Source organism: Podarcis filfolensis (genome assembly GCF_964270895.1).
Source record: "Podarcis filfolensis genome assembly, chromosome: 8".
Lineage (NCBI taxonomy): Eukaryota > Metazoa > Chordata > Lepidosauria > Squamata > Lacertidae > Podarcis > Podarcis filfolensis.
This window is the reverse complement of record NC_139611.1, coordinates 70,403,902-70,431,863: the sequence shown is the minus strand read 5'-3', so window position 1 is coordinate 70,431,863 and position 27,962 is coordinate 70,403,902. Positions and strand designations below refer to the sequence as shown.

Sequence of the window (27,962 nt, the reverse complement as noted above, 5' to 3'; positions counted from 1 at the left end):
TATATAAATTCAATTATTATTATTAATAATAGAAGAGCAATAATTACATAAAATTAAAAATAAAACAATAAACACTCAGATAAACATTTATTTCTTTTTATTAAAGATTTTCTTGATTTACAAAAGTGTGTGCAATGTCTCTCTCTAGTAGTTTTTTTTCCATGTAAAATTTTTACAAATCAGTTTCGTTTGTTGAGACATTAGGAAGTCAGATAAACATTTCTGAACATATCAACATAGTTTGTCAAAGTGTATATACCAAAGTTATTACAGATATGAAATGATGTATCCTAATGTCTATTGCATAGATTGATGGTCAAAGTAAAAAGTATTTTGTATCAGCAACAGTTAGAATTGATAGGAATTTATAGGAAGTGGGGAGGGGAAGTAAACATGTACTTAATACACGCCAGACTGTGCTGTAAACTATAGGTACTGTTTTACCATATACTTCATTATTTGTGTAATCAATAATCACACCAGACTGTAAATTTTTGTTTGTGTGCTGTATATTTTAAGGCACCTCCTTAACAGTTGCCCTTAAAAGGCTTGAACTGAGCCCTAATATAATTCCTTTTTACATATAAAGGGACAGCAATAACATGAAATTCAGAATGACTCTGGTCAAATCATTGTCTCAGCCGAGCCTCACAAGATCTTGTGAAGATATTTGTTGTTTATTTGCTCCATTTCTAAATTGCCCATCAACTAAGTCCTCAAATATTATGAGATTATGTATGTCTATAGTGAAGAATAAATAGAAGCTGTTAGAAAACAATATGAAACAAAAAATCCAAATACTTAACAAATACTTAAAACTAGGTAGAAAAAGAGAAAGGTCTGAATGCTGTGATGTACCAAAATTTAAAAGGTTGCTTTTTAATTGAAAAGCAAAACATTTCCAATTTTCTATGACAAATAAAAACTTTTTTTTTAAAAAAGATCTCTAACTAGGAAGGAAAAACAACATTAATCCTACAGCGAGCGAATAAACAATTCTCTCCAGAATACTGTAAAACCTGCGGATCGCATTCGCCCTTCTTGCTGCAGCTCCACGCCGGAAGCTTCCCTTCCTCCCCCGCCTCTCCGAAGTAGCTCCGCCCCTCCTTCCCATTGGGCAGCGCTGGGAAATGGGGCGGGAGGGAAGAGCCCAGCTCCAGCAGCGCGATGCATTTGCGTCACGGCCCCGCGAGAGGGCCGAGCGCCCAATGGGAACCTGTCTTTGGCGGCCTCCTTCCCGCCCCGCCGAAGGGCGGCAGCATGCGCAGGAGCCGGGAGTGGGCGGGGCCGTCGGGTCACGTGGGCCCGTCCCCCGCCGATGTGGTCAGCGGCTGCGGGGTCACGTGATTCGTTGCCTACGCGCGGTGGGGCCGGGTGCAGATGGCGGACGCCGAGGCTGACGCGGCCCTGCAGCCAGAGATGCCCCGGCTGGCCGCCGGCCTCAGCTCTCGGCTCCGGCAGCTGCAGGCGGAGCTCAGCGAGCAGGGGGTGGGCGAGGGCTCGTCGGGCGCCTATTGCCGGGACTTCTGTCAGGTGAGCGGGGCGGGCCTGGCGCGAGGGCGGTTATTTGGGGGGGGGGCGGAGGAGGGCGCGCGCGCGGGACGGTTGGAGGGGGGGAGGGTCAGGCTCGGCCGCTGGAGGAGGTTTGGGGCGCCGGGGCCCCGCGGAGGAGGAGGAGGCTGAGGCGCAGGGGGCGGCGGCGGCGAGCCGTTGCCTGGCGCTGGGGAGGCGGGGCCGAGGGACCGTCCCTGTTGGGAGGCTCCGCCGACGCCGCTTCCCGTTTCTTCTGGCTTCGCGGGAGGTTCGGGTTCCGGGACCCGATGGCCGTCGCTCTTCTCGGGGGGCTCCCTCCCTTCTCCGCCCAGCCCAGCGCGCTCGGGCTTTCTCCGCGCCCGCTTCCGGATGCTGGTGTTTTCGGCGCGCTCCCACCGCCTCTTTTTGTGGCAGCGCCGGAATTGAAGGAGGAAGAGGAGCAGTCGGTTAAACGGGAACGGCGCGGGGGCTTCGTTTAACGAAATCCATGACCCCCCTCCCTCCTTCCGCGGACTCTTTCTCTTTTCCTCGCCGCTCTTTGCACCCACACCGTGTCCTCTTTCGCCGTGGCTTTCTAACAGTCGTAGTTGAGGGGGTTATCTCCTTACATGTTGAAGATCTTTGTTTATTTGTTCCTCTTCCTTGTCAATAAAAATGTTTATCTGGCTCTCTGCTTCCGATGGGGCTATGTACAGTATCTTGTATGAGTCTGCCCAAAGATGAGGCCTTGCTTCAGGAGCTCCCAAAGATTAGATGTGTGGTTGCCAGAGACAGGGCCCTTTCTGTGGTGGCTTCCTACTTCTGAAATCTCCACTCCCAACATATTTGCCTGGCTCCTATTTCTGTGGTTTGCTAAAGCCTTTTAATAGTAAACAATAACTTATTTTCTCTGGGTTACTTACTGTTCCGATAGTGTGGATTGAGTATAATATGGCTTGATTCTTATTTTTCTATTTGCTTTGAGTTTTTGTAAGCAACTGTGAATGCCAGTTCACCTTTTCAATACAAAAACCTGTATTGACATCTTGGGTGTCAGTCACTTTGTACGGTGTTCTGAATCGAATAGTCCTATTGATATGACTTTATTTTAAAATGGAGTTCCAATTCTTTTTCCAACTCGTATTGCAATAGACTTTGTATGTTAGATATAGTTTTGGGTTGAAAGTATCAACAAAGTGTTTATACAAACATGAACATGCCACATTAAATATAATGGCCACATGGTTTCCATTACAAGCTTGCAACAGGTTAGATAATATTTTCAGGTAGCTTTGTTGGATGTCAGTGTAGAAAGAAAGATTTGATGCTTGGAAATGATCAAAGGGTTGAGAAAGATTTGTGAATTAGTGAGTATGGGTTATCCATTGAAGTCGAGTGGGTAGCTTCTAGAGTCAACATTTTGGTGGTCCCCAAATTGAGAAACTCTTCCTTAGACATGTTTTCCTGCTTAAAGCTCTGTTACATTTTCACTGTCAGATGAAGGCCATCCAGTTCTCCTTTGGGTTTGATGATTTTATCCAAAGGTTGGGTATGGATCATACAAAATGGTAACTTAATATTTTGGATAAAGGTTTTCACCCATTTGTCGTATAAATGGATTGAGATAATGTCCAATGTTGTTGTGATTAAGAAGAACCATGTAAGAGAACTTCCTCCACCCCTGCTGACATGAACCGCTTATAGCACTAGCACAGGGAGGAAAACCACAGTGGAGGGAACCCTTTAATATTGATTTATATGGTGCCTTGTATGCATGTGGTGCTTTAGAAAAAATAAGAGTACAGTTTTGCCATGCAAAAATAGGGGGAGGGAAATGGAGGCATGTAGAAACAGGGCCAAGAAGATGCAGTTATTTCAGTTATGCATTTATTTAGGCTTAAGTTTCATTGAGTAGGATTTTGGGACTAGGGCAGCCATGGCTAACCAGTGAGCTGGAGCACAATTCTGAGTCTTGCCTGTGCTGATTGGGACTGGTGGAAGCTTTTAATCTCAATGGCATCTGGAGAATGGCAGGTTAGCCACCACTGGGCTATACGGTTCTAAAGGCTTCAGCTGACACCATGAGTGCTTGGAATAGCTGCTTTTAGTGTCCACCAGGTCCTGCAATACTAAAACATCCTGGTCACTTTGTGTGTTGATCTGAACCATTGACATATAGAAGGATTGGAGCACAGAAAAATGTGCGTGCCACATGGCCTTCAGAAATGGGTGATGGTTTATATTGTCAGCTTGGTTCATCAAGTAGACACATGGGTTTTGAAGAGTTGTAAACTAATAATTCTTCTAGGTTGCCTTGACTTGTACGGAAACAGGTGACATTTGATATTTAGTTCAGAGCTCAGAAAATCTAATTGTGTTGGATTAGCCTAAAGAGAAGTGATTGTGTTGATGTCCCAGTGAAAATGAGATCTTTACTGCCTTGGCAATTCAGCTTAATGATAACCTTTTATCTTCCATGTTTGCATCTTAATTTTTTTTGTATGTCCTACAACTTTTATTAAAACATAATTGTAGGTATTCAATACTAGACTTAAAGAATGGTTGAGTTGTTAGATTTCTAGATGAGATGCTGCTGCACCTTAGGACAGTGAATCACTTTCAAGTCTTCCTGCTTTCAATACGTGAACCTACTAGCTTTTGATGGACTATCACATCCATGTTTATATGTCTCTGCTATTGTGTGCTGTATATTGATATAACAGCAACAGGGCTGTTATAAACCCATGTAGGAATACAAAAATGATAAATAGCTGTATTCAGTTAAGTTTACTCTGTCGTTAATAGATTTATTAAGGTCATTATTTTCAGATCTACTCCAAGGGAGACTAAAATTGGTACAACCCAGAGCAGGCATCTCCAAACTTGGCCCTCCAGATGTTTTGGGACTACAACTCCCATGATCCCTAGCTAACAGGACCAGTCATCAGGGATGATGGAATTGTAGTCCCAAAACAACTGGAGGGCCGAATTTGGCGATGCCTATCGTAGAGGGTTTTGTAGCAACTTGAAGATAAACAAATTTAGTCTAGACTCAAGTTCATGCAGATGTATGGAATCTCTTTGCTATGTGAAATGCAAAAGTACAATATGTGACAATTCACTCAAGTGATAGTTAACAACATTGACCTGCAGATAAAATTGCAAGGCAGTGCCACCAACCCAAAGATTTGTGGAGGAGTTGTATTTTGAGGTCAGTGGCATGACCATGGGTACTCTCCTGTCCCAATAATATGCAAACATATTGATGGCTTCTTCAATTCCTGTCCTAAAATATCTTGCTTCTGCTGTACCAGCCTAACACAGCTATCCTTCTGTATTTCCACCTTGAGATACAAGTAGCTCTCTATTGCAATGTTTCCCAAAATTCTGCTTGCTGAAGCACACCTTTTCTGATTTCAGCTGGAGACATGTTTTACTCATAAATCCCAAAATGTTTTCCGTTTTACATTTTGTAAGGGTAATAGCTACCCATCCCATATCATAGAATCATAGAGTTGGAAGGCATCCTGAGGATCATCTAGTCCATCCCCTGCAATACAGGAATCTTCACTAAAGCATCCATGACAGATGACCGTCCAACCTCTACTTAAAAACCTCCAAGGAAGGGGGAGTCCACCATCTTTCAAGGGCGCCTGTTCTACTGACAAACAGCTCTTACTGTCAGAAGGTTCTTCCTGCTGATGTCGGAATCTCCTCTTGAATCCATTGGTTTGGGTCCTACCCTCTGGAGCAGGAGAAAGCAAGCTTGCTCCATCTTCCATGTGAAAGTCCTTTAGATATTTGAAGATGGCTATCCTCTTCTCTCCGTCTCTTTTCCAGGCTAAACATACCCAGCTCCCTCAACCGTTCCCCATAAGGCTTGGTTTCCAGAGCCTTGGCCATCTTTGTTTCACACCTTCCATATTGTCAATATCCTTCTTACATTGTGACATTCAGAACTGGACACAGTACTTCAGGTGTGGTCTGACCAATGCAGAATAGATTGGGACTGTAACTTCCCTTGATAAGAGTTTAGACTCGTGTTGATGTAGCCTTGCCTAGCATTCTCCCCCCCCCCCTTTTTTTTTCTTTTTGCTGCTGCTGCATCAAACGCTTTTCTTGTGTGGTCTACTAAAACCCCTAGATTCTTTTCACATATACTACTGGCAAGCCAAATGCTCCCCAGTTGGTTATTCCTGCCTAAGTGTAGAACCTTGTATGTTCCTGCGTAAGTTGCTGAGCTGATCATGCCTCTTCATTGGAGGGTGGCAAACCAAGGACAAAGACATACCTGGCATCCTTCTCAGAGGAAGATAATTCTTTTAAATTTCTGCATTTTAATATATTTAAAGAACTCAGTTGCATCCCCATCCTTTGAGGGTGTCCTTTGCAAAGTCTCTGCTGGTGGATGCCCTCAGATGCTTGTGCAATCAGCAGCACACATAGTGCTCCAATGAGCAGCATTCAAAATTCACCAAGCACCAACCTCATTTTGCACCTGGCTATCGGTCACTTGCGACCAAGTGAAGATGCCAGGGTGCCAGAATGGTGCCTGATGTCTCCACCACCTGGAGGTGCATGCCTGGGGGTCCTTGGATCTTGCCTGTTTTCGCGCACCATCAATACATCCTAAAGAATTTTCTGTCCATTGTATTTCATCTGCACAATCAGAATGAATTTCAGGAACCAAAAAGTTGTATTGAAAAACACAACTTTTGAGCTGTCTGGCCCCAAAATGGCAGTGGCATTCTGTTCTGGTGACTGTAACTCTGGTTTAAGCTGCTATTCTGTGCTTAGCTTAAATATCTTGAGTTTCTAAAACTGCCAATGAGTACTTGGTAGCTACTCATTATGTCAGTGGCTGGGACCTCAGCAGCTTTCCAACTTTGCTGTGAGCTTAGTTGAATCTGGATACAACTGATTTATGCAGGCTGAACAGAGGCTGATTGGAGGACAAGGCCATAACAAGTGACTATGGGGAGACACTTGGCAGCCTTTCTGTGGGAGAGTGCTATAGTGCTCATGTCCTGCTTGTGGACTTCCTATAGACATCTTTTTGGCCACTGTGAGGACAGAATTCTGGGCTAGATAAGCCTCTGAGAACTGCTCTTAAGTTCAGTAAGACCTTCTGATCGGCAAGTCCTAGGCTCTGTGGTTTAACCCACAGCGCCACCCGTTGTTGTGTGTTGTGTTGTGTGTTGTGTTGTGTTGTGTTGTGTGTTGGTGGGGTACCATTAAATAGGAAAAGGGATACACTGTTAAATATGAAAGTGAGTTCTGTTGTTCTAGTGATCGGACTGTAGAAATGGGCAAATTCTACAAAACTGTAAGTTATACAGTTAAATGATGCATCACTTATATCAGTGCCAGAACTAATTCCAACTAGTGGGAGATGTTTGAACTGACATAATTACATGGAAATTCACTTTTGCTTGTTTCAGTACAGATAGGTTGTATTTTTTGTAAGAGCCAGGTGTGTTCTGTACCAGTTAGTTCCTCCATTTGAACGTATCCCTAGAACATTGTATTTCACCTCTTTATAATTTTGTAAGGTGATTTCTGTTGAGACACAGTGTCAAGGCATATGTATGGAATGTCAAAAGTAATAGTTCATGCCATTCCAGCATGCTTAAGTCTTCTAGAATCACAAATATGGATTTGGGCAAAATGATTTTCTAGTTAATGCACTCAACAAATCTTTGTGCAAATACCGTATTTTTCGCTCGATAACACACACCTGTCCATAACACACACATAGTTTTTAGAGGAGGAAAACAAGAAAAAAAAATTCCGAATGAAACAGTGGATGTATCATTTTTGTGCTTCATGCTGCGGCCACAGACATGTGATTTGACAGTGAGTTTGGGGTAGCCCAATGCAAAGATCCTGAGGATCCATGTGGATCCATGCTTTGTAACCACGTTTTTGCACCATTGCAGCCCTGTTTTTGCATCAGATCATTGCTATGTGATCTGATGGTGAATTTGGGGTGACCCAATGCAAAGATCCTGAGGATCCATGTGGATCCGTGCTTTGTAACCACGTTTTTGCACCATTGCAGCCCTGTTTTTTGTTTTTGCATCAGATCATTGCTATGTGACCTGATGGTGAATTTGGGGTGACCCAATGCAAAGATCCTGAGGATCCATGTGGATCCGTGCTTTGTAACCACGTTTCTGCACAATTGCAGCCCTGTTTTTGCATCAGATCATTGCTATGTGATCTGATGGTGAATTTGGGGTGACTCAATGCAAAGATCCTGAGGAGCCATGTGGATCCGTGATTGGAACCACGTTTTAAGTGGGGAGGGAAGGAAAAACATAGAAGGGACAAGGAGCACCAAGAGGGGTGTGCGGAGAAGCAGCTGGCTAAGAATGCAGGAGAGGGGTTTTACCGGAGGGAGGAAAGGAAGGCAAAAGTTCCCCCCCCACCCAAGCCAGCCAGCTCTCTCTCTCCCCCCCCCCCACCTGCATGTTGCCTGCGAGTCCCTAGACGCACGGAGAGGAATTAGAAGGAAGGAGAGGAATTAGAAGGAAGGACGCTCTGCTTTCCCCTCTGCTTGCCTGGAGGGGAGGGGTTTTCTCTGCTCTTTGTTCCGTTTGAGCAAACACAGTAAGGAAACAGAAACGGGTGGGCAGTAAGACCCTGAGGCAGAATGCAGGAAAGAAGCAGCTTCCTCTTTTCAAGGCTTCCCTTCTCCGGAGGATTTGATATTTGCCTGATTTTTGCCTTCACTCGCGCCTGTCAGCTCCAGGGACCACACATTCGCTCAATAACACGCACAGACATTTTCCCTTACTTTTTAGGAGAAAAAATCTGCGTGTTATAGAGGGGAAAATACGGTAAGTATTGCCGGGGATAGCAAGATCTGTGGAGCATATGCCACTCTTCCTTGCTGCAACCCTAAGATTTTCCAGAATTCAACTTCTGATGATCACATTGGCCCATTTGTTTCATTGACACACAGAAATAGGGCATTGGGTGTTAGTAGCCGAGTGTAGCACTTTGCATAAAGCTGTGATTATTGCTGGTGAGGTGCTGGGTGTGACTGGGAAGTTCTGTGATGCTGCATACATGTACAAACTTACAGAATAAATGTGTTTAAGAAGTATAATCAGAAAGCCTTCTAATTATGAACCTCCTAATTATGAAATATTGAGTTGACCCTAGCTGTTGACAGGCAGCAGGAACTATATTCCTATATTCATGAAAGCTCACCTGCTGTAGATCTTGGCTTTTTATTTATTACTTGACTCACTAGGATGATCTGAGATAGTGTGCAAGCAATTGACTACTCTGTGTGTGCGAGTGCATGGTTTGGGTATTTTTCGCCCCTTTACTCAATAAACTTATGACTGGATAAAAAGCCTTTCTGTTTGCTTTAGCTCATATAAAGGAGAAAGCTAAAATAAGATTCCACCATTTTTTAAAAATAATCATGGGAAAGGTTGGTGTTCAGACTAATGAAAGAACATGGCCAAATACTTGAATAGTCTGGTTAAACAAGACAGTGAGCTTAAGTACATTTATAGCTATACAAATGTAAGAATATTTAGCTTTGATATTTGATAATTCATTGAGAACTGCTTGTGGTCACAAGAGGCTGGAAAAAGAGTAAAATACAAGCATTTAAATTTAACTTTCACTATTCAAGCTGCTAGCAGTTGGTAGACACAATGTTGCAGCTTTCCCTTTTGCACTGGTGGTGAAAAGCACTATATTGGGGCTACTGTAGTTCTCTAGAAGTAATAATAATAGTAATAATTTATTATTTATACCCCACCCATCTGGCTGGGCTTCCCCAGGATTGAAACAGCTTAAAACATCCTGAAATTTTGCCCACCTGCCTTCTTCAGAGAGCTTGGATGAATGTAATTAGGCCCACAGAGTGAAGTGGATTGAAATAATTGAGTAGTCAGGTACCAAGTTTAGGTGAGCCCAAGGGCTTGAGCATGCCTACAGGGTTTTTGATTTAGAACAGCAGATCCCCATGTGGAATTGCAAATTGCGCTGGAAAGCACTTACTGGTTTGCCATGTGACTGCAGTGGGTTATAGCTGAAGAAACAGAAGCCCAAAGTCCCCTTAGACACATAGAACTCACGCAAAAAACATGCCTGCAACTTCCCAGGGCAGTGTTGTCAAGCAGTAAGCAAATGTCATTTGAGGATATGTTCACAGGAAAAGGAAAACAAAGACAGCAAAAGACTTGGAAAGTTAATGATTCATCTCTGCCAAGTTCTAATAGGCCCATTTGGATTATCAGGTTAAAACTGATGTAACAAGAGAAATTGAAAGGATTAGTGAGTATGTAAGTAAAGCACATGGAACACTGCGGGTGTTATTCTTATCAATATTGTGCACTGTAGAAAGGTGTGTTTCTCAAGCAGTGTTCAGAACTCAGATCCATGTCAGTACCTGTCAGAGGTATTGATGAAAAATATGGTTTGATTTATTGTCACACTGGCAGCTTTCTAGCTAGTTATTTTTTGTTTTATTTACCTTTGTCACCTAAATTAACTTATTGCAAAGGATTAAAAAAGGGGTTTCCTATCAGCTCAATGAGGTCAAATGCCAATTTATAGTTCATTTGTATTTGTATTAAAAGTGCTCTTCCTGTGGGGGGGAGGGGTTGAAAGGAGGTAATAATAAACCTGATTTAGGAAGACTTTAGTTCAAAGTTAAAAATGTAAGCATTACACTAGGCCAGGGTAGGTAATGATCCATATCTCCTCACCTCTCAAAACTGACTTGGAATAGGTCAGTAGGAACACATATCTGTCCGTCACCTGATGTCTTACTGATTTGAGGTGATTGAGCAATCTCATTTGAACATTGGCAGGTGCTAGTCAATTGATGCTGGGGATGTACCTTCAAAGAGGTAGGCAGGGCTCGTATCTGTAACCATTCCTTTGACATTTCTGTAGAGAAAGAGGTTTGGATGCAAAGCACTTCTTCCAGCAACATACCTCCAAGCCACTTTCTCCAGTTCCATCTGCTGCAGTATGAAGTTCCCAGTGGGAACTCCCTAGTGCTCCTAATCTCATAGTGCTCTCTTATAATCAGCTGGTAGTTGGGGCCTCAAAGTGCCTGAAAATCCCTTTTTGGCCTGCAGAATGACTTTACCTGCTGCACACTTGATCTTTTGGATATCAGATGATGTCACCAATGCTATAATACATAGGACAGGTGGACGTGGCTTTGGCCTGTAATTAGGCCAGTGAACCAAAGTTTTCACACTCTGTTTAGGCCATGAGTTCTTAGTGAAACTTAGAAAATAATTTTGAAAGACTGTTCAGGTGGTTCACATGTCATAGCAAGCCATAGCTAGTTTTTAGCTATGGCTTGCTTTGGCATGCAGACTGGCCATTGTTAAAATGCTGTAGAGGCCCATTAATTTTGTTTAGTCATGAGAAATACCGTATTTTTTGCTCTATAAGACTCACTTTTTCCCTCCTAAAAGGTAAGGGGAAATGTGTGTGCGTCATATGGAACGAATGCAGGCTGCACAGCTATCCCAGAAGCAAGAGGGATTGCTGCTTTCACTGTGCAGCGATCCCTCTTGCTGTTCTGGCTTCTGAGATTCAGAAATTTTTTTTTCTTGTTTTCCTCCTCCAAGAACTAGGTGCGTCTTGTGGTCTGGTGCGTCATATAGAGCGAAAAATACAGTAATACTATGTAAGACTGACCTCAAGGTGAGACTGGCTGCATCCGCACTTCACCTGACTTGACTGTTGGTACATTATAACAGCTGTGGTAAAATTCTAAAAGATTAAGTTGTTGAAATGATTCCTTATAATGTTTTGATTTTTTTAAAACTCCTCTTAAACTATATATTGTTTTCATGTTTAAACAAAAGTAAAGTAGATGTTAAGAACTTGGTCTAGTTATTTGTCAGTATAGTTCTTCTGCTGAGCCACAAGAGTTGGTGTATTTTTTTCACTGGAAGATAAACACCTCTTGGTTTGCTAAATGCTGGGGTGTGAAAACCTGCCTGAAGGTAGCATCAAGACACCCCAACACTATTTTGGTTAAAAGCAACTATGTGAGGGATTTGGATGGTGAAGTTGCAGGGATGTGATTTCTTCCTTCTGCTTCCCCTGACAACACACTGATTGACTTAACTACTTCACAAGCTGTTACTAAGCACAGAAAGGAAGGAAGACAGAGATGCTATTGGTTCTGCAGCTGCTTTTAATGAAAGAAAAATATTTTGGGAAAACCTGATCATGGATTTTCCACATTCGCCTAGTTTGGCCCTAGTTTTTCAGAGTCTTCCATATACCTTAGCAAGGTGTATGCAATGCATAGCTCAGTCCTGCTGATAGCCGCACTGTATTTGACAGAAACCCTGCATAGACTGCATCACTGGTTGTGAGCATACACATGTATTATGCTTTTGTGAATGGGTTTGGCATGTTCCACTATATGCTTGGTGAACGTGATCCTCCCAAGAAAAAGAAAGAAAGAAAGTGATTACCTTGTAGGGAAATGTGATGGATGTTAAAATGTACCCACAAGATGTGAATACAAATTTTAATTGTGAGGGTATATAAAGACTGTTTTGAGTGCAGGTGCTGTGTCTACAAAAGGCTATAGATAAAACCTGCTAGTTCATGAGCTTATACTCTACTGCTATCATATAGCAGTTCTTTCAGGAGCTGCATTCTTGAAAGTCCATAAATAATAGTAATTAGTATTAGCAGTTTTGCTTTAGGAGGAAGGCAAAAAAAGAATCATAGAATAGAATCATAGAATCATAGAGTTGGAAGAGACCACAAGGGCCATCGAGTCCAACGCCCTGCCAAGCAGGAAACACCATCAGAGCACTCCTGACATATGGTTGTCAAGCCTCTGCTTAAAGACCTCCAAAGAAGGAGACTCCACCACACTCCTTGGCAGCAAATTCCACTGTCGAACAGCTCTTACTGTCAGGAAGTTCTTCCTAATCTTTAGGTGGAATCTTCTTTCTTGTAGTTTGGATCCATTGCTCCGTGTCCGCTTCTCTGGAGCAGCAGAAAACAGCCTTTCTCCCTCCTCTATGTGGCATCATTTTATATATTTGAACATGGCTATCATATCACCCCTTAACCTCCTCTTCCCCAGGCTAAACATGCCCAGCTCCCTTAGCTGTTCCTCATAAGGCATCGTTTCCAGGCCTTTGACCATTTTGGTTGCCCTCCTCTGGACACGTTCCAGTTTGTCAGTGTCCTTCTTGAACTGTGGTGCCCAGAACTGGACACAGTACTCCAGGTGAGGTCTGACCAGAGCAGAATACAGTGGCACTATTACTTCCCTTGATCTAGATGCTATACTCCTATTGATGCAGCCCAGAATTGCATTGGCTTTTTTAGCTGTCGCGTCACACACAAAAGAGTAGAGTGGCAGGTTGCCATTTCTTTGTTTTTGCTTTTGAGAAAAGTTGGAAAGCGTAATATCCTCAGCATAGAATTACAACATTGCCTTGAAATAGCTTAATCGGAGTTGAGAACAAATATTACCGCATTACATCTTTTCATTTATAGACGTTGCTACAATATGCTGACAATCCGGGTGCTTCGGAGCATGTTCTGCCTTTCCTGGAAGTGTATCAAGTCGCCATTCAGAGCTTTGCCAATGCCCGACCTTACTTGACTACCGAATGTGAAGAAGTTCTTCTGGTAATTGGCAGGCTAGTGTTGTAAGTACATTTGGGACATGACTTTTTAACAGAAAAGAGAATTTGATCAACAGCAGAGATTTTCAAGTTACTGTGCCCACCTGTCCGATATTGAAAATAGCATTCCCTGTATCAATAAATCAGGGTGCCTCTTTGCATACATCCCTGGGTGGGGGAAGGTCATTACCAAAGGTGAAAACAACTATTCTGTATTTTCAAAAAGGCAGTGGAAGTTGGAATGCTCTCCTCACATCTCTGGCATGCAGACACCCCACTTTGTTGTAGGAAATTGTGGGGTTCGTATACTGACAGCAAAGCATTGGGCAATAGTATGAGGTTGCAGTCTCTCGGGCAGCGGGCTGGATAAAAATCAATGGTTTTTTCAATTTATTTTTTTTAAAGTCAGATTTTTAAAATTTAAATCTTTTTCTTATTTAAATTGGAATTTTTTATTTAAATCGGAATTTTTAAAATAAAATGCTTTTGGAGGAAAAATCTTTCTAAACATAGTTTTCTATTTAAGTTACATTATAGTCCAAAGGCTATTCGTCAGGAAATAAGGATTTGTTTTTAATTATGTAGCATGAGGCTTTATATGCAATGTTTATTTTATTTTTTTTGATAAATATATTCCATTAATCCATTCACAATGTCATGCTCTTCCAGAGGTTTCTGTATGACTATTTGGGGCATTTTTTCTAACGAGAAGATATTATCACAGATGCTTGTTTAGCAGTTCTCAGAAGTGTGAATGTGTGTCTGCACAGATAACATCCCTTTTTTTCACAGAAAAAAGTTATAAAATACACATACAGAGTTGAGGAAAAAACCTTAATCCCATTGTTCCTTTGCAGATTTATATACACAGAATCAACCCCTTACCACTTAAATGCTAAGTTCCAAGAGGTTCAATGAATAGACTGTTTGGAGTGGAATAGATCTGCACAAGTAGCTAAGTGTGAAGCAGTAAAAATGAAAGTGCAGAATACTCCGCAAGTCTTGGGATCTTTGTGTAATAATTGTGCAAGTCAGTTGCATGTCTCTGCAACTCAGACTTGAGGCAAGTGCTGAAGGCGCTTCAGGGCTTGCAACCAATCCCACTGGGTTCCAACAACTGCACTAACACTTAACTGTACAGAATACAGCACCTGAACGTAGAAGCAAATCTAAAGGGGTGGTGGTGGAAATAGTAACTAGGATCCTCAAGTCGTTGGCGAGACCTTGAAGTGCTTGCCAGTCAACTAATCAGGGTTCACTGGTTCCAGGCCCTTCTTTCCAGGGCTCGCCTGACGTTGTCCAACAATAAAGTCTGTACCTGGAACTTCAGTCCTGCAGGAATCCCTGAAGTTCTCTGCTCCAATCCTTGGTTCCACTTTTCCAGCTTTCCACCAGCCTGTTTGTCCTCGGCCTGTTCTTTCTGCAAACCTGTTCCAACCTAAGCCTGCCAACTGTATCTCTCCTCCCCGCCACTTCTCCTCTAGAAAAAGGAAGGCCATCCTCTCCAAAGCCAGGCCTGCTGGGAGATATAGTCCCTCTGAGATTCCAATACATTTGTGTTTATAACCTGAGATTTATCACAATATTCTCTCCCTGGAGGAGAAAACTCAGTCTTAAGTTGTTGGTTTTTTTTTTTTGTACTAAAACTCAGTCTTAAGTTTTTTAAAAATTGTTTAACCACATCAGTTAACAAACATGGATACATATGCTATAATGTTAGCGTTTTAGTTAAATAAATGGTTTAAATTGTTATTAAGGAAATTATTATTTTTCTTCTTCCAATAAAGTATAGCAGAAAAGTTGTCCAATTATAGTTAACTTATTAAACCTCACAATAATTTCATAATTATCTGTCTATGTATTTCTTAAGAGTATAAACAAATCAGTATTTTTTGATATAACTGTAAAAACTACTCTGAAAATTTATTATTCCAAAAATGAAACCTTCATCTGGTTGTAAATATTAAGATTATACTAGCAAGAATAAGTCTTTCTGTAAAAAAGTGATTGAAATCAAGTCTTACTGACTAGTGATTTAAATCATGATTTAAATCATGATTTAAATTGATTTGATTTAAATCAAATCCACCGTGTTGGGCAGGGAATTTGACATGGAGACCAGTTGCTTCTCTTTAACCTGAGACCCAAAGGATTGGGGGGGGGGGAGTTGGCTGGGAGGATGTACACCCTATGATGTGTATTCTCCAGGGCCAATGCCACCTCACTTTCAGGATCCGTTCTGTGACAAAGGTCACTCCCCTCCCTTTTAGCTTAAGTGATCAGGAGGTGGGGAGAACTCTGCTGAGAGCATGCATAACTGCTAGGATTTTACCAATCTTATCTGTTTCCTAAATTTAGGACAGTGGGAAGCACCAGAGACTGTGTGGTGTAGTGGATAGAGAGCCGCACTTGAATCAGGGAGACTTAATCTGTTTCATGGGGGTATTGAGATTGGGGGAGGAGAATGTATAACCCTGTATACACTGACCTGGAGAACGGTGGAATGCAAGTTTAAATTATGTGTAGAGAAATAAGCATTATTGTGAACTTGTAAATGGCATGGATCATGCCATCTTCTCCTCACGCTGCATCTTAGTGAATCTTGAGCCTATCTACTTTTGTTCCCGGGCTACATATATTATAAACGGTACTTCTTTGGAACTCGGTACCTGAAAATTCAAAATGTGAATGAATCTGCAAGACCATTATGCATCACATTGGTTTTCTTAGGTCAAAGATGCTGTTAAGAATAAGCTGCTAATACAGCCTGAAAATCATTCAGTTCTATAATTCCAACTAAATATTGTTACAGTGCATCTATCTTGAGTTCTTCTCATGGGAAGCAGCATCACTGCTAGTAGCAATTGTTATGCTGCTTAACAGCTTCAGCTCTTTTCACATTCTTTTGACCTAGAGAGATTATAAACAGAGGTACAAAATGACCCAACGTGCTACTTCCTAAATGGTGGTCCTAACTAGCTTAGTTCTGTGATTTATTTATTTCAGGAGCTGTTTTGAACTACTGCTTTCTGTGCCTGAAAGTGAGGAGCAGTCTGAACCATTGTTAAGACTGTTTCAGTCTATACAGGCAAGTATTTTTCATCTCTATTCTACAGAGGACCCTGTTTCAACAGTTTGCATCTAGAAATACATATTTTCAAATTATAACTAAGTAGGCTGTGGTATTTGGGGTAGTTCTTTATTTGAATCCAGTATAAAATGGGAATAAATCCAGTATAAAATGGGAATAAATACATTATGATTACGTATACCTTACCCGGATATCTTATATTACCCGAGTACGTATACCTTACCCGGATATCTAGTTCTTCATACAGCCTTTAATATATAGTGAGGTGGTAGGCCTCCTTTTGCAACTTTTTATGTGATAGAAGAGTGCTCCAGTAGTGCAATATCCCCTGTCTCGCATTGGGAGTAGAGGTTTGGGGAGACTTCTTTTAAAAGGAGGAATGTCTTCTAGAAGGGGACAATGCACAGCCTTCAGAGAATTAAATGGAGATAGTCAAATGTACCATTAAATAACGCTATGGTGACATATAGGACAAAGCTTTAATGGCTAAACTAATCTACTTTATCAGACTAGGAGAACAGCACATGACAGCATTTTTTCAGGCAAGAACGGACTAATCTCATTGATTGTAGGAGATATGGATGGTTACCCACTGCATGTTATGAATTCTCCATGTTTTGATGTAAAGAAGGCTATGTTACTCTGGGCTACTTGCTGTACAATTATATAGTGAAATTTCTATTACATGATCTCAGCATGACTAATTGTAAGATACCTTCGTTTGTATCTACTCCTTTTTCCAAGCTATGTACCTCACAATAGAAATGGAATAAAAAAAACCTCCTCTAAATATGATGGTGGGGGACACATTAACAAAGCCAAAGATATTCAGTGGATCTGCTCTGAGTTCATTGGATATTACCTGGTGTAATTAAATGCTGGAAAAATGCCGTATTTCTGCAGCCTTTTCTTACAGCCTTGTGTAGTGATCCCAACTGAAATCTTAGAAATGTAGGAATTTATATAACAGTAATAATATGAATAATTTCTTACTTGTACCACGCCCATCAAACTGGGTTGCCCCAGCCACTCTAGGCGGCCTCCAACAGAATATAAAGAACACACACAATACACCAGACATTAAAAGCTTCCCAATAGATGTCTAAGGAAGGTTGTATAATTGTTTATCTCTTTCTCCAACATAGGATTCCCATAATGCTTTACTTAAATTTGGAGACAATAGCCTCGAAACACTGGCTGACATTTCAAAGGAAGGTGTATGGAAGAATCCAGTTCTCTTAAATATTATATCACAGCAGCCTGTAGAAGCAGAAGAAGGTAAGATCTTGAGACTTGTACCTCAAATGAGAATTCCATTACTGTGCCACTGTTATGATGTGAGCAGTAGCTAGTCTTTCACACTGAAACATTTTGCTCCTAAAGAACTGAGCAAGATGATAGGTGTTCCTCAACTGCTGCTGTGAAGAGCATGCAGAGCTTTACCATGAATCCTGAGATGTCATTTTCACTCTTCCAGTCCTGTAGCATTCCCTTATCTAGGAATTCTAGGGTGAAGAAAAGTACTTAGGCCAAGAATTTCACTCTATTGGGGTAAAAGCAGTTTTATGACACAAAAAACATTTTCAGTCTCCTAGACATCAGGAAATTAAGAGACCTGTTGGGATGGAGGGGAATGGTTTTTGAGTCATTGCAACAGTTTGGTTCATTCTCTGATTATTGATATTGCACACTAGCCACCAAATATTTTTGTGCCTTGCTTGCTATGTGCCATGGCCATGGTAGAACCCCATAGAGTGGGAAGGAATTTAGTAGATCATAGAATCTAACAGTAGCATCTAAAACATCTCTGGCAGTTATTTGTCCAACTCTATCTTTAAGAAGCTGCAGGGAACAGCAGGGCAGGGTGTACCAGGCTAGGGCTTATATGTGCTCAGGGTGGAAACAACACCCATGTGAAATGGTCACCGCCTGTACTTGGGGATAAAAGTGAGGCAAGATGAGAGTCCTTTGTTTGGTTGGGAGTCTTTGCCTTAACCAGAAACTTTCTCCCCTTCCGCCTCCCCCCAATGGATATGTAGTTTAAATTCTAAAGAGTTTCAGGAATTCTAGAACAGAAGGCCATGAAATAGGCTGTTAGATGCCAGCCACTGGCATACATTACTGCTTGAGCTAAATTCTGATGATAAATGGTGTGTGCAAAAATCTTTTCCACTTCTTTTCTAGTCAACAAACTGATTAAACAAGAAGGACCAGTCTTTATGCAGATGCGAATAAAATACTTGATGAAAACAAACCGCCTTCGGCAAGCTGCTTCCCTATCCAAACTGTGCAAAGAGTCCACGGAAATTTCAAATACATTGCCATTTCTCCAAGCTTACATCACTTGCTTGTGTTCCATGCTTCCAACTGAAGAATCTATCAAAGAGGTGAGTGGGCAAGCGCTGATCTTGGTGGTGTTACCTGTTCAATGCCTTTTAATTGTGCTTTGTATTTCTAAAATGTATGGTTTTATTGCTCTGGAAGTAGCTTTGGAACTGCTGTTTTTACCACAACAGTAATTCCAAAGCTACTTCCAGACCAATAAAATATTGGTGATATATAATTAATAATAAAGCCAAGATATTTGCTGCGGAGAGACGGAGCAGAGGATTCACGTCTAGAAGTCTGCCTCTGCTGATACAAAGTAACATTCGAATTTTATTTAATGGATACAGTGGTACTTCAGGTTAAGTACTTAATTCGTTCTGGAGGTCCGTTCTTAACCTGAAACTGTTCTTAACCTGAAGCACCACTTTAGCTAATGGGGCCTCCTGCTGCTGCCGCGCCGCCAGAGCATGATTTCTGTTCTCATCCTGAAGCAAAGTTCTTAACCCAAGGTACTATTTCTGGGTTAGCGGTGTGACCTGAAGTGTATGTAACCCAAGGTACCACTGTATTTAAAATCCTGTTCAAAGCAGCTAATAACAGTTTAAAACCCCACAATGAGTGAACAATAGAAAGACTATTTAAGAAACAAGCCATTAAAAATAAAACACTGTAATTCAGGCCAATAAAGCAGTACAATATAAGATCTGAACTGCATTGTTTTTAGGTGCTTTTAGCACTTCAAGTAACAAGAGCTGGGCTATGCCTTTGTTGACAATATGGACTTTAACACAGCTACTGTAGTGGCACAAACTACTGATTGCAGAAGGATAGAAAAGTCTTCCTGAAAGTACCTTTGTGTGTGCAAAGTGGTCTTGAATAAAACTATTTACAATAGACTTCTTCTGGATTTTTGTTTTTGAAAGATTGCAAAGGTGGACTGCAAAGAGGTCCTGGATATGATATGTAATCTGGAAGCTGAAGGTCAAGATAGTACTGCATTCATTCTTTGTACAACATACCTCACGCAGCAGCTTCAAAATGGAAATGTGTACTGCTCTTGGTAAGTACTATGTCCAGATATTATTTTCAAATGCATGTATTTGCTATTCTGGCTCACATAGGTCATTGAAGTAGCTCACATTAAAGAGAATGTTATCATTCTATGTGAATGAAATTTATTTCTTAAAAACAAAGTATTTACATTTGTTAAACATTACAGTTGTGAGTACATCTCTTCCATTTTTCAAGAACCTCTAGAGGTTGAATAAACTAATGTTAGACCCAGAGAACATCAGATAATCCTCCAAACTACAATGTGGAGGATCCAGAATGAGCAGTAGGGAGCATTTGAAACTATAATTTCAAAACATGGTTTCCCTCTTAGCCAGAAATGGAATCCAGTGATGATCTCTACTTTCAGGGATTTCTGCTCTCCTTGTTTTCTCAAACTGTGGAGGATTAACTGAATGCAGGCAATTATATGAAGAAGCATATATTCCAAAAACAATCCTGTGGTTTTTTTACACATTTATTCTTTACCCAAATTAACGTCATCTTAGAAATAGGCTGTCCGTCAGTAATGTTGATGCTTGGAAACATGCTTGACAAGGATTTACAGATGTTAAATATTACCAAAAAAAAATCAGGAATGGTTAGATATAATAAGCTTAGATTGGATATAAAATAGAAGATACTGTTGTTAAAACAGTGTTTGATGAGGGTGGAAAAATAAATCCTCGAAGAGAAGGTTGTTTCTATCTCAAGACCATGGGGAGCCATCTGGTGTCTTCAGGATGTTGCTGGACTCCAGCTGCCATCATCCCTAGCCGGGAATGAAGGGAGCTGGAGGCCAGTAACAACCAGAGGTCATCGTGTCAGCTATCACAGCTCAGGACCCCCATTTCAGGTCAAGACATGGGGGTGGTGGGTGGGGGGAGAGAAGAGAGATGAAACCTCAGAGGTACACTGAAAGTTGTTTATTTGGCTTCTCTTATTTGTATGACTTGGCTAAAGAAATTACTCTTGGCATAACTTTTCAGATGATCTCTTTCCTTTTTTCTTATCTTGGCCTTCTAGTTTCTCAGTAATGCTTCTAGCATTCTGTACATTCATGTTTAAACCATTGTTAAGCTTGACTACTGGATCTCTAACTAAGCATTTGTCCTAAACTTTCTCCGTAGGGAACTGACTTTATTTTGGAGCAAACTACAAAAGAGAATTGACCCATCTTTAGATTCCTTTCTGGAGCGCTGCCGGCAGTTTGGCATCATTGCTAGGACATTGCAACACTTGTTCTTCCTAATCAGAGTCATACAAGCTGAAGTAAGTGCCTGTTTGGGAAACAGTTTATCACGGAATTAACCTATGTATTTTCAGCAGATAACAAAAAATCAGTAGCTTTTGGGTGCATCCTGTTGTTGGCTACCCTGGGAAGACATAATTGATGGCTGCCTTGTGTCATTCTGATGGCTGAGCACATGACAAGTTGAACACCTGAACTTCACAGCAGCAAGTCAGACTGGCTCTCTGGCCTTCTCACTTGCACTTTTCTTCCCTTTCACTTGCTTCAGCCAAGTACATTTCTTTCCCTTTATGTCTTCTTCCTGTTGGAGTTCCCGCTGATTCAGGCTGCCTATTTTCTGTTTTAGATAAGGAGTACTTGCACAGTGGAATTTCCTATCTTCCAAGGCTTCATATTCTAGTCCTTAGAGGACATTGGCACACAGTAGATTCAACTCTGCTTTTACTCTATTGCTGTATTGATGTTGCTCTTTTTGCTGTACTACTGATGTTTCTTCAGCGCCTCTATTTAAAAAGACAAAGGAAGTAATTCAGCAGCAAAACTTTTGAGTGGAAATAGGAAGTGATAAGGAATAGTATGGAAGCAAAGAAGTTAAAATCCTTGCCATTGTGCAACAGAAAACAATCTACAAGTAGATATCTTGATTTGATGCAGTTTTCAAACACACACACACACACACACACATTCATTCTCTCTCTCTATACAGTCATACCTTGGAAGTCGATTGGAATCCGTTCTGGAAGTCTGCTTGACTTCCAAAATGGTTCGGAAACCAAGGCGCGGCTTCCGATCAGCTGCAGCAAGCTCCTGCAGCCAATCAGAAGCCACGGATGTTGCGACAGACGTTAGGGTTCCAAAGAACATTTGCAAACTGGAACAATCACTTCTGGGTTTGCGGCGTTCGGGAGCCAAAACGTTCGACTTGCAAGGCGTTCGACTTCCAAGGTACCACTGTGTATATATATCTGAAACAGATATATAAATCTGCTTCAGCATTCCAAGTTTACTTAGTTCCTAAAAACTTGGGAATGGCTTTCACAAAATTGTGTGTATTTGCTGCCACAAAGTGTCTTTTATGCTTGAAAACAATTTAAAAGAAGCTGGATGGGGCTGATGGGAGCTGTGGTCTAATCTAAAACGTCTGCAGGCCACCAAGTTGGCAAATTCTACTCTGGCAATGCCTAACATGCTGGTAAAAAGAATCCCCACTGTAGTAGAGTGGTTAGAATATCAGGATGGCAACAGAGACCGAAGTCCAAATCCCTACTTATCCATTAAGCTTAACTGGTGACTTAGGGTCAGTCATTATTTCTTAGCCTGATCTACCTTACAGAGTTGTTGTAAAGATAATATGTGCACCAGTGAACTCCATGGCAGAATTAAGTAACAAATATGACTGGTGCCTTCTTTAATTTTAAGAAAGTAAACCTCAGTATGTTTTTTTGGGTAAAACATTGAAGTTGATTGAAATAAGAAATGCCAGAGTATGTATCTATATATAACCCTCTAATCCAGGCGTGGGGAACCTGTGGCCATCCTAATGTTTCTGAATTACAACTCTCACCATCCCTGGCCATTTGGCCATGCTTGCTGGTGTTAATGGGAATGGGAGTCCAGCAACATCTGGAGGGCCACGGGTTACTCAAATCTGTAATCGCTTCAGGATTGAGAGGGATAGCTCAGTCGGTAGAGCGTGAGACTTATCTCAGATTTGTGGGTTCAAGCCCCACATTGGGTAGATGACCCTTGTCCCTTTCAACTCTAGAGTTCTATGAAAACTTATCCATATATCTTGTCCAGTTTTTTCAGTTGTGTTTCCTTTGTCTTTAAGAGATGTCCCTGGGGGCTAAATTAAGCTCTGACTTGTGCTCTCATCTTTCCTATAGGCAGAAGAAGCAGGCCTTATTGTGTCTGTTTTGTTATGTGTGAGAGCCCTGCAGCTCCGATCAAATGAAAATGATGACATGAAGACCTCTGTATGCAAAACAATTGCATGCCTTCTGCCGGAAGACCTCGAAGTAAGAAGAGCATGCCAGCTCACTGAATACTTACTTGAGCCAAGTGAGGAAAGATACAGTCTACTAGAAGAGCTCTACCTGCAGCCAGATCAAAAATTGGATGAAGAAAATGCAGCAGTTCCAAACTCCCTCCGTTGTGAGCTACTGTTGGCTTTAAAGGCGTATTGGCCATTTGATCCAGAATTTTGGGACTGGAAAACTCTGAAGCGACACTGTCTCAAATTGTTAGGAAAAGAAGTTTCTGAGTCAGAGGATGATCTGAGTTGCAATGAGATGTTGTTCAATGAAACCGAACTGTTGGATGGTCTCCTAAGCGATTGCGAAGATAATAATTTTGAAGGTCAAGATATAATAAATCAGCCTAAAGAGAGGGTGAGAGTTAAAAAGCCGATTGGATCCTCAGAAAGGTACCAGAGGTGGCTTCAGTACAAATTTTTCTGTGTTATTTGCAAGAGGGAATGTATAGAGGCCAGAATACTTCACCATTCTAAGATGCATATGGAAGATGGCATTTATACATGCCCAGTGTGTATAAAAAAGTTCAAGAGGAAGGATGTCTTTGTGACGCATGTGATGGAACATGTAAAAATGCCTCCTAGTAGAAAATACCGTAGTAAGAAGAAGTTGTTGTTGAAGAAAGAGAGGCTGGCAAAGAGCAGTCTAGCCAGAATTGCTTCTGTAGGCCTTGGAGAAAACCAGCCACTCAAAATAACACAGTGTGAACAACCCAGACTCAACACGCAGGATTTCGTCACGTTTAGTAAGCTAGAAAACTGCCACTTGCAGGACAGGGACCTGTACCCATGCCCAGGCACGGATTGCTCCAAAGTGTTTAAGCAATTCAAGTACTTAAGTGTTCACTTGAAAGCAGAACACCAAAACAATGATCAAAATGCAATGCACTACTTGGACATGAAAAACAGGCGTGAGAAGTGTGCATATTGCAGGCGGCATTTTGTTTCGGCTTTCCATCTACAGGAGCATGAACAAGTGCACAGTGGCCCTCAGCCGTACATGTGTGTGTCGGTGGGCTGCTATGCTAGGTTTGGATCAGTGAATGAGCTGCTCCATCACAAGCAACAGCACGACGATCTGCGTTATAAGTGTGAGCTCAGTGGCTGTAACATTGTTTTCAGTGACTTGGGGCAGCTCTACCACCACGAAGCCCAGCATTTTAGGGATGCTTCCTATGCATGCAACTTTAGTGGTTGTAAAAAATTTTACTATTCCAAAACTGAGTTTACAAATCACCTGTCAATGCATATGTCAAATGGTGAAATAAAGGAGATGCAGATTAAGCACGAGGAAAATGTTTCTGGGGACAGTCTTACTTGCCTTTCAGATTTGGAAGTGTTTGAACAAAAAGGTCCTTTTGATCTGCATGAGAGTCTTAATTTGCCTTCGGGATCTACAAATTCAGAGGCAATTGAGCAGGTTAAGCAAGAACCTACAAATTCAGAGGAAACCCAGCAAGTTAAACAAGAAGCTATATCTGATGGAGAGGTGGATGGCAAAAGTAATGGCAGCTTAGGAAGCAATATTGCATCCCTGGCCAGTGAGACTCAGTTGACACCTTTGACTGAAGCAGTAGACTGTGGCCAGGCAACTCCTGGGAGTGATTTACCCCGTGAGAAAGTCTTCCTTCCATCCAATTTAAAAGAGCGGTATTCAAATGTGGCTGTATATTTTGATGGGAAAAGATTTACCTGTGGCTTTGAAGACTGTGGATCAACGTACAAAAATTCAAAGGGCATGCAAAAACATCTTCGAAGGGCTCATCCTTACCATTTCAAACCTAGGAGGAAGCTAGGTCTGAAAACTAAAGATACTGCTCAGTACAGTGACAGTCATAATACTGATGGAGATATTAGTCCAGAGCTCATATATCATTCATGTAGAAATACAGACTCTCCAGGCATTATAGATTGTAATACAAGTTCTAATAGCAAAAGCTATTTAAATGAAGAACTGTATCCTTCTTCCCCAGAAACTTCCTATTTTGAAGCTTCCAAAGTGTCCAGTTCAGAAGATGCAATGTTGGAACTTCTCCTGGGCTTGAAGCATTTAAGTTTAAAAAATTCCAGTGGTCATAATGGAAATTCTTCCAGGTTGTCACAGTCTCCAAACTCTGAAGATGAATCTACCTCAGACTATTTCCCTGAAGAGCAGCAAGGCAAACTACCAAAACAATACCTTACCCAGTTGGCAGCCAAGCCATTTTTCTGTGAGCGTCAAGGTTGCACATGTGAATTTGTGACCAGGGAAGCGTTGTTGACGCATTATGTTAGAAAACACAATTATTCAAAGGAGACGGTGCTTCAGTTGAACATGTTTCAACATCGGTATTCCCCTTTTAAATGTCATATTTGCCAAAGATCCTTTACAAGAAAAACACATCTTCGAGTCCATTATAGAAACAAACATAAACTTGGCAATATGACAGCAACTCAGAAATTACTTGGTAATGAGAGCTTTGAGGATCTGGATGAGAGCGCTGAGGATATGCTGAATGATACCATGGGTTCAATGTCTGATTTCTATGCCAATACAGAAGAAGAACTTGATGACCAAGCTAACCTGGCTGAAGAAGAGCAGTGTCATCCAAAGAAAGATGAGCTTAGTTCTGAAACAGATCTGGAGTCTAGTGAAGAAGCAGAAAGTTGTGTAACTGGCAAGCAGACGAAACTTTCTGCTCTGGAAAGCCACCGGAAAGGACTAGAAGCAAGAGAGGGGAGGGGAAGTAAAAGAACAGTTGCCAAAGGAAATTTATGCTACATTTTGCATAAATACCACAAGCCGTTCCATTGTATTCATAAAAATTGCAACTCTGCATTTACTAATCAGAAAGGTTTGATTCGGCACTACAGAACGGTGCATCAGTATAACAAAGAACAGCTCTGCCTAGAAAAAGACAAAGCGAGAACAAAGAGGGAACTTGCCAAATGTAAAAAGATATTTGTTTGCAAACATAAGGCGTGCAGCAAACGCTTCTTGTGTTCTAAATCGCTTGCTAAGCATTGCAGTGACTTTCATGGCCTGGACCATGTAGAGGATTCCAAAGTGCTTTCTGAAACAGAGTCCGTGAGATTTCCTTGTCACCATCCTCAGTGTCCTGCTGCATTTTATTCCTTCCACAAACTGAAGCATCACCTGATGGAAGAGCATGCTAAGGAAGAGGAAATAAATAAAGAGATTGAAATTCATTGTGACCTTAATGGTTGCAACCGAGTTTTCACAACTTACAGCCGCTATTCTCAACATGTATACTTCCGACACAGTGATTACGATGGGGTCTCGGAAGCTGCCAAAGAAAAACTGGCCCACCTTAAAGATGGACAGGAGCAAAGGTGCTTGAAAGATAAGTGCTTCGGGCATGAAGAGAGCGAGAAGAAGAAACGGATCCATGACAAATCTGAGAAGAATAATAAAAGCAAAGGAAAGCAGTTATATAACTTCAGAACAAGGGAGGAAGCCCTGCAAATGTGCAGAGACAACTGCAATCAGACACAGTATCCTTGCATGGTTCGGGGGTGTCCCTCTGTAGTAAAACTGGAAAGCAGTATTGTGAGACACTATAAGCGTACCCACCAGATGGCCAGTATTTATATAGAACAACAGTATGAGGAGCTTGTACTATGTGTCGAATGTGGTACTGTGATAAATGACCCCTGCTTAGAAGAAAGCCAGGGTTCAAATAAAGAGCTAAACAGTGACTCTAAGCAGGACGTTACAGTGCACCCTGCATATCAGTGTGAAAATGAAGGGCATCGTGTTCTAAACTCGGACTGCAATCATGATGATAAAAGCAGTAAAAACGGCAGCTCCTGTGGGAGTGACAAGGCCCAGGAGGCTGGTGTCTCTTTGTATCCAGGCACTTTAAAACATATCCACAATCCAAAAACCAGGTGTTTTGTAGAATGTAGTCGATTGGAGTCACCTCGGTATAAAACAGACAGCTTGCCTGGAAGTGATGGAAGAGAAAATCCCTCCTACTGTGTGAGGTCAGGTGTACAGCTACAAAGGGAGAAAGATGTAAACGACTGGCAGCGTGCATCAGCACAGCAGAACATTAAAAACCCTCCTCCCCTTTCTGCTACGAAAGATAAGATACAGAGGCAATCTGCGCCAAAGCCGTTTGATTTAAAGTCCTTCAAACCAATGGGGTTTGAGTCTTCCTTTTTAAAATTCATCCAAGAAAGTGAGGAACGAGATGACGATGACGACTCCGAGGATGAATGGGAGCCGGCTGGCCGATATGAATTGGGTGTGGTGGTACAAAAAGAGAAAGACTTCAAAAGGGATGACACACGGGGCAAGACTGCGTATGAAACTGTCCCGGCAGCAGCTGTGTCCAAGAAAAACAGCGGCTCCAGAGCTCATGGGCAGCTGAGAGGGATGCAGCCTCTCTTATCCACGGACTCTCCCTCGATCCCTTCCCTGGAAAACCTGAGGGCCATATTGGACAAGGCGTTAACAAAGTGTGGGGACAATGCCTTAAAACAGCTTCATTATTTGCGACCAGTAGTTGTTATTGAAAGACGTACGTTATCCTCGCCCCTCATAGACTTCTTCCCAACAAAAAAAACAGATCACCTTTGTGTGGAAAGTTCATAAATTGTTGTGTTTAATTTAAAAATAGAGAAGGAGGGGAGACTTCTTCCACTTCTGGGGGGGCGGGGATGCTAATTGGTTCAGTGCACATGGTGTTGAAGTTAGATTAGGCTGTTCAATTCCATGAATGTATGACATCTGTCTACAGTATTGGCTGAGTTAATATAGCTCCCCTGTTAAATTAAGAGAGAGAGCACAGATATTTTGGTGCTAATTAACAGAATATGGAGCTGGGGGCTTCCTCTTGCAGAGTAAATGTGCATGATTGTATATGGAACAAATACTTAGGGTACCAAGCGGGGGAGGGAGGGGGGAGGGAGGGAGGATGGAACTTCTTACTTGACTTGAATGTGCACCTCAGGGTGCTTTGTGTAACATATTGTACACTACAGCATCTTATATTTTTTGAGTTATGAGTTTCAATAAAAATGAATTTTTTTCACCCA

The 27,962-nt window shown here is 41.6% G+C and overlaps 1 protein-coding gene and 1 long non-coding RNA gene across 2 annotated transcripts; both read left to right on the top strand.

The window, feature by feature from the left end:
• Positions 1-1,303: 1,303 nt before the first annotated feature.
• RLF (RLF zinc finger) lies at positions 1,304-27,962 on the top strand. Its single transcript, XM_083626709.1, is given in 9 exon segments — positions 1,304-1,346; positions 1,349-1,533; positions 13,036-13,190; positions 16,173-16,254; positions 17,403-17,535; positions 18,442-18,644; positions 19,509-19,645; positions 20,766-20,907; positions 22,774-27,962. Coding segments are annotated over 9 exon segments (5,811 nt in total). The 5' UTR covers positions 1,304-1,318; the 3' UTR covers positions 27,520-27,962.
• Positions 6,720-11,983, top strand: LOC310769236. Its single transcript, XR_014551559.1, has 2 exons — positions 6,720-7,224; positions 8,360-11,983. It is a non-coding gene; the product is annotated as an uncharacterized lncRNA (long non-coding RNA).